Source organism: Muscardinus avellanarius, assembly GCF_963383645.1.
Source record: "Muscardinus avellanarius genome assembly, chromosome: 1".
NCBI lineage: Eukaryota > Metazoa > Chordata > Mammalia > Rodentia > Gliridae > Muscardinus > Muscardinus avellanarius.
In genome coordinates, this window is record NC_137786.1 from 123,156,102 (window position 1) to 123,166,836 (window position 10,735).

The 10,735-nt window shown below is 53.2% G+C and overlaps 1 protein-coding gene across 1 annotated transcript; it reads left to right on the top strand.

Annotated features, from left to right (window-relative positions):
* Nucleotides 1-818: 818 nt before the first annotated feature.
* On the top strand, nt 819-10,511 carry SCN2B (sodium voltage-gated channel beta subunit 2; the record flags this gene model as incomplete). The annotated part of the gene is made up of 4 exons (XM_080708877.1): nt 819-900; nt 8,063-8,229; nt 8,475-8,685; nt 10,312-10,511. The coding sequence occupies exons 1-4, from the start codon at nt 831-833 to the stop codon at nt 10,509-10,511; spliced, it is 648 nt and encodes a 215-aa protein (XP_080565003.1). The 5' UTR covers nt 819-830.
* Between the last annotated feature and the right edge of the window lie 224 nt (nt 10,512-10,735).

A 10,735-nucleotide genomic window follows, 5' to 3' on the forward strand; every position in this document is an offset into this window, starting at 1 on the left:
TTATACTTTTTTATTTGAAAACAGGGTCTCTTAAGCCAGAGCAGCTGGCTTCGAACCTGCGCCATCCTCCTGTCTCCGCCTCCCAAGCGTGGGGATTACGAGCATGCGCCACCATGCCCAGCTGTTTTTTTCTATTGATTTGAGTTGGGGTTCCCCAAAGGTGCCGTTCCACTTGACTACAAAATCTATTAGAATTTTATTTATTTTTACCAGCTTCGCTGATGTTCTATTTTTCAGTATAAATGCTAGAACAATGGGGGAAGTCATTACTTCCCAAAAGCTCCTCCAAATCACTTCCCTGACCCCTTCCCAAATAACATAAAAACAAATACTTCCTCTTTCTGGCCTTTTTTGGGGGTGTTTTTAAATGATAAAAAGAGCTCTCTGTTGACAGCAGCTTGTAAATAAGTGGATTTCTCTGTTGTCAAAATCCAAAAATCATTCCAAGGGAAGGAGAAAGGCAGGGTTTGCTTTAGTTCTTGTTTTAGAGGGGAAAACTTTCTGGGAACTTTGTTCTTTTCAGAGAGACTGTTTTATGCCCTCCCACCTGCTTTCTGAAATCCACCAACCATAATATTTACTCCATCCCCTTTTTATCTCTCTCTCTTTCTCTCTCTCTCTTACAAACTCCCCCCCTCTTTTTAGCAGCAACATACAAGTCGGCCATATTAGAGAGATGGAAATAAAGCTTCCTTACTGTTGTCTATGTCTTAGAAGTACATCGTGCATTTTCTTCTTCAGCATCTAACCATTCCTCCCTCATAGTCCTTCGGCCCCTAAAACCGCCCTATCCCCTGCCCCCCCTCCACCCGACATCTCAGTCTCTGAAAATGCGGAGGGATGCCTGGCTACCTCGCCCTGCCTTCAGCCTCGCGGGGCTCGGTCTCTTTTTCACTTTGGGTAAGTTAGACCCACATCTGCATGCTCCCGCGGGGTCAGAGGGTTTAGCTGTGCTGCCGCCGCAGCTCGGGGGCAGGGAGGCAGGAAGGAGGACAGCCGTTGAGCTTCCCAGTGTCCTTGGGAAGGGAGGAGCAGGGACTGGGGGCATTCATGGGACTGCATAACACCAGGACAGCTTGGTCCCAGAACTGTTGGGCTGGGGGCCTGAGTGCCTGAAGATGATTTTTCTTTGCGTTTCCTTGAAGTGGAGCCGTGTGGGGTGGGCCCAGGGCAGGTGGATCTGCAGAGTCTTCTCCAGGGCTCTTTTTATCATCTTTTTAGCTGCTGTGGATGTGGAGTCCTGAAACTTTCTGGTTTCTTTCAAGGGCTTCTTTTGGAAAACTTGATCCTAAAATCTGGGGGATTTGGGGTTTCAGGAGGGAGGGAGGGAGGGAGAGAGGGAAGGAGGGGAGAGAGAGAGAGAGAGAGAGAGAGAGAGAGAGAGAGAGAGAGAGAGAGAGAGAGAGACTGTACCACTGATTTGTTGGAAGATGTGTGGGAGTCAGTGGGAAGCAAGCTGGAGGGAGGGTCTTCTGGCTGGGAAGGGGGCTGGGGAAGCAGGACCTAGGCCAGATGGGGTAGAGGAGGGGGGTCAGGTGAAGGAGAGAGGAGAAAGAGAGAGGAGAGAGAGAGAGAGAGAGAGAGAGATATGAGAGAGAAGAGAGAGAGAAAAGAGAAGAATGAATGAGAATGAATTGGAGCCTTGGGCCCTTTAAACCAGCCTGGGAACTGTCCAGCTCAGCCTTGTGGACTCCCCATCAAATCAGTGCTGAAATTCAATTCCGTAGTTGGCCACTCATCGACTTCCTAGTGACAGGTGGGCTGGGAAGGTATTTGTTTGCCTTCTATGTAGACAGATTTAATCTGGCTCCAGAATTTACTCACTGCTGATATAGTGACTGAGAGTCAAGTCTAGGGATTGTCAGTGGGAATATTCCTCATCACAAGATGTCTCTCTCGCCCTCTCTGGGGTGATGAACACGGTACTGAGCAGGGGTGCTAAGCAGAGCTGTGCAGAGCCCCTTACAGGCTGTGCCACGAGGCCTGTTAGCTTTGCTGAATTATTTATCATATTGATGACAGAGCAGACATGTTGTGGAAGCTTGGAAGGGACCTGGGTTTGGAGCCGACTTTGTTATTCTCGTAGTGACTCCCACTGAGCCGCAGGTCTTGTGGGGCCAGCGAGGTGGGAACACCTTGTGCCTGCCACAGTGGGCTTGACCGTGGCAGGCTTTCTGAGCACTCTGCATGAGCCTGGGCATGTTGTTCAGTTCGTCCTCACAGCGATCATATGAGGCAGGTATTGTTCTTATGCTCATGTTACAGGGAGAAAACTGAGGCACAAAGAAGTTTAGTAACTTGCCCACAAGGTCACGTGACCAGCATCCGGCAGGCAGCTGCGATCTGAACTCCCATGTGCCTGACTTCAGCAAGTTCTCAAAACCACTGGGCTCTACTGCCCCCAGCATTCAAGAGATGGTACTGCCACATTGGCAGTGATCTAGAAGGGCAGGCTCCCTGAGGGAGGTGGCCTGCAGTAAGGGCCAGAGCTGGAGGACAGGCACCTCCCTGGGGGGTCAGGGAGCACTTCCTCTGAGGAGGAGTATGGGCTCCGGGAGCAGGACAAGGAGCCTGGGATTAGGAGAGATGAACTCTGGACAAAGAGATCCGGGTGACAGGCCTGCAAGGGGTGGTGGGAGGAAGCTAACGCCTTACTAGACCTGAGTGGTGGAGGATGCCGGGGTGGAGATCTTGAACTTGAACTTGATGAGCTGTGGCGGAGCCTGTGTGGACAGCGGGACTTTGGTGGCTGCAGTAGCCTTAATCTCGAGGATGGAGGGCCGGTGTCCAGGTTGGGGCTTGTGGGGCGTGGAGTTGGTGAAGAGAAAGCCAGGCTGGTCAGTGGCTGCACCCACAACAGAAACACAGGAGACAAATTTTCAGCTCAAAATGGGATCTCAGGACTGCTGACTCCGCAGACTCAGGCCTGGACACTGAAGTCTGATTTGTATGAGGGCTTCCGGCGTGGACCCTGGTCCTTACTCAGACTCACTGTGCATTTTGGCTGCTGGGGGGCAGGGAGCTGGACATAGAGGCCAATGTCTTCCTTTCCCAAACCAGAATTTTATTGAGCACCTACTGTGTACCACGTGCTGTTCTGGATGCCAGAAGGCCAGGATGAATAAGAACCAGTTCCCCAGAACCCCTTGCAGGACACAGGCTCATGGACAAACAGTAGCAATGTCTGTGTAACAGAGCCAGTAATGATGATAACAGTGGCCACCTCTTACCAAGGGCTGTTTGCCCAGCACTGTGCTGGGCTTTGTACCTGGAAGAGGTTATTTAATCCCCACAGTGGCCCTGGGAGGTAGGTCCTATTACATAGATGGTCCCTAGATTACAGATGAGAAAGGTTAACTATTGTTCCTAAGATTGGATGGGGCACTAGAACACTGGTCATAACCACTATGCAGCTCTGCCTCCATTGTCACATGGAAGAGAAAGGGATGGGGTTGGCGAGAGGATCAGAATTCTGGGAAGCTGTCACCCAGGCCATGCCTGGCGAGCCGGCAGCTGAGGGGCACATGGAGACGCCCAGGACAGAGAGGGGAGGGCTTCCCACCACAAAGTAAAACACTTGCAAAGACCAGAGAGGGAAAGACAGTGGTGTTTTCAGGACTCAGAACTCTGGGGTCACTGCGGTGTGGGTGTGGGGAGATGGGGCTGGCAGGAGATGGGGCTGTCCCAGATGGCAAATGGGGATGGAAATGTGGGCAGGAGCCTGGACTTGGTCCTGAAGGCAGCAGGGAGCCATTGAGGGTTTGAAGGTGAGGAAGGATGAGGACAGATTGCTCTTGGCTGCATGGGGGTAAACTGGGCTGGGAGGGGCTGTGAACGGTAAGGTGGTGCGGTAAGGAGGTGGGCTGGGTGTCACACTCACTGGGGGCAGGGGATGCTCCAGGAGACAGTTTCTCTGCTTAGATATCCCCTTTAAAAACAAACAAACAAACAAACAAAATCAACAGTAAAACAAGCCTACATCATAGGTTGCTACAGGATTGGAGAGAAGAGTGAAGAGAATTGACTTCCAGCATCTGCAAGACAGTGATTAGTAGCTGAGCACATTTTCATGGTCTCTGCAAGATGGGTCAGACAGAACATAGGCTGGAGGGGCCAGATGCACCTGGGAGGGGGCAGTCCTGGCGATGCGCTGAGAGCATCAGCTGTGTCCCTCCTGTATCCTGGTTTCCTTTCTGTGAGCTGGAAATCAGGAGATCCAGACGCAGACCTGGTCTGGATAGTGGGACTGTAGAAAGACTGGGCTCCTCTTGGACAGAAGTACCCCCCTTCTGTGTGCCTGATTGGCACTGGGAGCTGGAAGTGATGGGGCAGAAGGTGCCACATAGCCTGAGTCCTGCTCCCTGGGACGTCTTGGGGTGACAATCACATCTCTGTCCAGCTTTGACCCCTGGACTCTGTCTGGAGCCGGAGAGCATAACATCAAATTGTAGCTGTGAGATTGGGTTATTCACTTCACTTCTCTGAGCCCCATTTCCTCATCTGGAAAGTGGGGTGGTACCAAGGTGACTGTGAGCATTAAATGAGGTCATCAGGCGGAAGCATCACCCCACGCTGCTGGCCCCTCGTGGGCGTCTGTCTCTCTCACTGCAGGCCTGGCTTTGCTACTTTCTCAAGCAGCAGAGTTCCTCAAGAGACCAGGATTGTGCTCACAGTTCTGCTTTTGAGCAATGATCAGCTGGTCCTTGACGAGGGCCTGGACCCTGGGGCCCTGAGCCTCTAGGATTCTGAGGCCTCAGGCTGAACCTTGGGCTAACTCTCAGGAGCCTATTTCTGCCTCAGCGTGTCCCTATTCTCTGGATGCTGTTCTTTCCTCCCAGGTGAAACCTGCAGGCCACTAGATCCACAACCTGGGGGGCGGGATGTCTCCTAGCTCTGGATTCCTCTGGTTTTGTTACCCTCCCATCCTGCTCTGCTTTAGAGACTTTATGTTGACCCCCGTCCCCGCTAGAGGGCACACGTGTCCTGCCTGGTGCCTCTGCAGGGAGGGTGAGGCAGGAACTGCACTGCACCTCTCTCTCAGCCTTGCCGCAGGGCGGACCAGGGAAGGCCTCTGGCTCCCCGTGACAGGGATGAGTGCCACCTCCTTCCTGGTGGAGGGAGCTGCCTGGTGGAGTTCAAGTTTGAACCTGGCACGTGCTCTGCTCCGGGGCCGCTGGGATGAGGCAGAGAGGCCCAAGGTGGGTGAAATTCACAGAGCCAGCCTGGTTTCACAGAGCACTTCCTTTTCCGTTGGAGACCCTGTGCCAGAGAGGATGGGGTGTTGCTGGGATAGAAGGTAAACTCAGGGCAAGCCTCTACTGGCTCCTTCCCCCAACCTCAGGCTCCGGGGCGGGTGGGGGCGGTACGGTATTTTCCATGCATCTCCTTGCCTGGCACTGTGCCACGTGCCTTCAAAATGGATCTGCAAGTGCAGGAAATGGAGCTGGGCTTTGCTGCTCCTGGTGGGAACCCACACAGCCTCCCTAGTTGGTAGCCCCCTAAAGAGCACTTAAATGCATACCTGGAGTCCTCCGCCCTGCAGGGTGAAGTTTGAGTGCCTGTCCCTCCATCCAGGGCTCCCCGGCCACCTCCAGGGCCAAGTGGTTCAGAGCATCTCCTGCCCTTCAGTCCTGCCACTTGCCCTGGCCCTTCCTTGAGGGATGGGAAGAGCTGAGGATGCTCTGAATGGCTTTGACTCTCCTGCTTCTGGGCTGCAGATCTGCTTCTGTGCTAGGACCAGCAGCTCGGTGCAGCAGAACAGCCTGGAAATTGGGAGTCCTGCAGCTGGGTCTTTTGCCAGCTCTGGGGGCATTTCAGCCAGCTGGCTTGAGGGGCAGCCTCTGGGACACCTGGGGCTGGAGACTCCCCCTGCCCCATCTCCTCTGTCCCACCTTCAAAGCCCTGTTGTTATGAGACAGAATGTAAGGAGAATTTAGGATAATAGGCACCATTTGCTGAGCACTTACTCTTATTTTAGTTATCACAACATACCCCAGAGTTGGCATCCCTCAGCTGCCTTTGACAGAGGAGACCAAGGCTTAGAGCATGAAGGCACTTGCCCACATCTTCCCAGCTGACGAAGGCTGGAACTTGGGCCAAACCAGGGCCTAACTGTGCCCCCTGGTCCCCACCACTTCCATGTCCACAGCTATAATCCTCCATCCAACAGCCCCCCTCCTCAAGCCCCTCTATTGCCCTCAGAAGACCGCACCCTCCCTGCTCTGGCCTTCTGTGGCCGAGTCTCTCTCTGACCACCCATCTCACCCTCTGCCTCGCCATCATCACTCTGCCTGTGCTACCTCAGATGAAGGAAGGGCATCTCAGCCACTGGGACTCCATGCTCCCCTTGCCTTGGGATTCAAGCCCCTCAGAGCCCAAAGGTGCTGCCTGAACGCCACCCTCTTAGGGTTCTCCCCGACACCCCAGTGCAGCAGCTCCCTCCCTCACTTTAGTCCACATCCTGTAGCATGGCCTGTAATCATGGTCTTTCCTTCTTACTGACTGTCCCTTCACTAGAATACAGGCTCCAAAATGCAGTGACTGCCCCCTGGAGATGCCCCAACTAAGTGCCTGGCACAGAGCAGATTTATAAATGTTTGGAAAATAATAGGATGAATGGGGTGAACATTACTGTTAATTTTTTAGCGTGCATGGTACTGGGATGGATCCCAGGTACCTGCTCTACCCCTGAGCTGCTCTGTACCCCAAGTCCTGTTAATATTAGATTCATCTTTTGGGAGGAGGGTTTTTTTTAATTTTTATTTTTTGGTACTAGGGATGGAACCCAGAGGCATTCTACCTCCAAGTTATACCCTCAACCCAATTTTATTTCTTATTTGGAAACAGGGTCTCATTAAGCGCAGAGAGCCTCACTAAGCTGCTGAGGCTGGCTTTGAACCTGTGCTAGAGACCAGCAGCTCGGTGCAGCAGAACAGTCTGAAAATTGGGAGCCCTGATCCTCCTGTCTCAGCCTCCCAAGTACTGGGATTACAAACAAGAACCACCACACCCAGCTTTGGGAGGAGGTTTTGACAATATTGTTAGATAATCTGGGAACCGAGCAGGGCTAGAATGGGGGCAGTGAAACGTCTGGGCTCAACATTCAAGGAGGTGTTGTCCTGACCTTGGAAGTGGACACTTTGGCCTTGCAGCATCCAGGAGGTCAAGGCAGGAGGATCGCAAGTTTGAGGCCAGCCTGGGCTACTTAGCAAGACCCTGTCTCAAAATAAAAACAAATAAACATAAACCAAAAAGAAGGATAGAAAGAAAAAAAGAAGGAAAGAAAGAAAGAAAGAAAAGAGCTAGAGGCGTAGCTCAGTGGGTTCTGCCCTTAGTACTGAAAATAAGAAAAGAGAAGAAGAAAGTGACGCCTCCTTCAATGTCTGTGCCATGCACAGCACAGCACTGTGAGCTGCCTGTGCGGCTCTGACTCCACAGCAGCGGGGACGGGTCTTCCTCAGCTTCAGCACCCTGTCTCCTGGCCTGAGTCCGGTACCTCTTACCCAGTTCCACCCCGGCAGCTGTCAGCCTGTATCAGCTGTTCTACTTGCGTTTCCAGGCCTGACATCTTCAGGATGGACTCCTGTCCCCGAGGTTGCTGGCTGGTGCTTGGGACAGTGCCTCTTCTTCTGGGGCACCTCTTCCCTGTCTGCTGCTCTTCTGCCCTCCCCCCTGCCTGTTGGCCTGCGGAAGATGAGGTGGCTGGGCCAAGACCATGTCCTGCCCACCCCTAGGCATGGAGGCCAATGGGGCCTTCTGAGTCTATCTGTCCCCAGCCACTGGCCCCCTGGTGGGTACTACTGCCTCAGTTGGAAGGGCTTTGGGCCCCCAAAAGATGGTTGGAGATGGTGAAGGGGACACTGGGGTGGGCACAGTGAGCCCCTGTTCAGTTGGCCAGTGGCCCCAGCAGGAGGGTGGGAGCAGTGGAGGGCTGCCCAGCAGTGGCCTCTGCAAAGGCCGGGACTGTCCCGCTGTCCCCCACCTGCTTCCTGCAGCTCTGCTAAGCCTAGCCACCTCCTCTGGCCCTGCCGGAACCCTCACCAGCTCGCGGCTTTGTCTGCAGTGCCTCCAGGGTGGAGCATGGAAGTCACCGTCCCCAATATCCTGAATATCCTTAACGGCTCTGACGCCCGCCTGTCCTGCACCTTCAACTCCTGCTACACGGTGAACCACAAACAGTTCTCCCTGAACTGGACCTACCAGGAGTGCAGTAACTGCTCAGAGGAGATGGTGAGTCTGGGTGCAAGTGGGGTGGGGGCAAGAGCCCCACAGTGTGAAGCCATTTCCCTGGCACTTGCTCCTGCACAGACCAGAACCCCTGGGTGGGCTGCGTGCTCCAGAGGGCTTTGACACAGGGGTGTGGCCCTCCTGAGGTAACGGCCCCTCTTCCCAGGTAGGAGGGTGCATCCATCCCCAGCCATCCTTGTGGTAGCCCACTCCCCCAGCCACCCATCCGGTCTCCACCCTGCCCCCAGTTCTTGCAGTTCCGCATGAAGATCATCAACCTGAAGCTGGAGCGGTTCCGAGACCGCGTTGAGTTCTCAGGGAACCCCAGCAAGTATGATGTGTCCGTGACGCTGAAAAACGTGCAGCTGGAGGATGAGGGCATTTACAACTGCTATGTCACCAACCCACCCGACCGCCACCGTGGCCACGGCAAGATCTACCTGCAGGTCCTCCTGGAAGGTGAGTGGGGAGCTGCAGCCGGTACCAGGAAGAGGGTGGCTGCTTTTTTCCCCCGTTGGTCACTCAGGGGAAAGGGCTCTGAGAGTCCTCAGAAGGATACTGCCATGATCACACCTTAAGGAGAGCTGTGGCTTTCATAGCTGGACGTTCTCCTTTCATGTTCATAAAAACCACACGAGAGCCCGGCGTGGTGGTGCACGCTTGTAATCCCTGCGCTTGGGAGGCAGAGGCAGGAGGAGTGTGCAGGTTAGAAGCCAGCCTCGCTGGCTTAAGAGATCCTGTTTCCAAATAAAAATATAAAATAGGTGTGGGAGTGTAGCCCAGAGGTAGAAGGGTTTCCAGGAACCCCAGTACCACCACCAAACAAACAAACAAACAAACAACCTCAAAATTAAGCTGGGCGTGGTGGCGCACGCTTGTAATCCCCGAGCTTAGGAGATGGAGACAGGAGGATCGCGCAGGTTCGAAGCCAGCCGCGCTGGCTTAAGAGACCCTGTTTCCAAAAAAAAAAAAAAAAAAAAATACAAAATAGGTCTGGGAGTGTAGCTCAGAGCTAGAAGGGTTCCATCCCCAGTACCACCACCAAAACAAAACAAAAACACAAGGTAGATACTATCACCCTCGGTTTTACAGATGAGAAAATTGAGGTTAGAAAGGATGAGTTAGAGCCTGACATGGTGGCACACATTTGTAATCCCAGTACTTGGGAGGCTGAGACAAGAGGATCACAGGTTCACAGCCAGCCTCAGCTACTTAGTGAGGCCCTCTGCAACTTTGTGAGACCTTGTTTCAAAATAAAAGAATAAAATAGGGATGAAACTGTGGCTTGGAGGTAGAATGCCCCTGGGTTAAATCCCCAGTACCACACACACAAAAAAAAAAAAAAAGGAAAGAAAGAAAGAAAGGAAGGAAGGAAGGAAGGAAGGAAGGAAGGAAGGAAGGATGAGTTAACTAGGTAGGCATTGGAGGCTGAGACGGGAGGATCAAAGATATGAGGCCAACCTCAGCAACTTAGTGAGATCCTGTCTCACAATAAAAAATAAACAGGGCTGGGGGAGTGTAGTTCAGTGGTAGAGTTCCCCTGGTTCAATTCCCAGTATCCCCCCCCCACACACACACACAAGAAAGAAAGAAAAAAGTAAAATTTTCACTAACTAAAAACAATTTTGGATAGACATTCTGAATGAACATACTTGGAGTTCAGAAGTCTAGTCACATTTTAAATTTAAATATTTGACTCTTAAGCAGGGCATGGTAGTGTACCCTGTAACGTCCCAATATTTGGGAGGTTAAGATAGGAGGATGACAGGTTTGAGGCCAGCTTCAGAAACTTAGACCCTCAGAAACCTTGGGAGATCTGTTTCAAAATGAAAAATAAAATGGGCTGGGGGTGTGATCAGAGGTAGAGCTCCCCTGGGTTCAGTCCCAGTACAAAACCTGCACACAAAAGGATAACTTACCTGAGGTCAAACAATCGTAAACGGAACAACCAGGACTCAGATCTGAGTCTGCTTGATTTCAAACCCCATCTTTTAAGTATTCCACTTTGCCTTCCCCCAGTGGCCTTTGGGTGCTCGGGACTTGGGGCTGGTTGGTTTTGGCCATCTGCTTGCCTTGTGTCTGCAGAGCCCCCGGAGCGGGACTCCACGGTGGCGGTGATCGTGGGAGCCTCTGTGGGGGGCTTCCTGGCTGTGGTCATCTTGGTGCTGATGGTGGTCAAGTGTGTGAGGAGGAAAAAAGAGCAGAAGCTCAGCACGGACGACCTGAAGACCGAGGAGGAGGGCAAGACGGACGGCGAGGGCCACGCGGACGAGGGCGCCAAGTAGCCCGCCTAGCCTCCCTGCCCGCCTCTTTCCCTCCGCCCTGTACAGTGTGACCCCGCCTGCCCTCTGTCGGTGTGCTTCTCTTGAACAGAACCCTGGGCCGACCTGGGCCCCCTAACTTCGTACCCCACCCTGCACCAAGAGTGACCCACCTCTCTTCATCTGAGAACCTGCTGTGGCATGGCGTCTGGGATGTGTGGGCCTAGGGAGGGGAGAGGAGTGGCTCC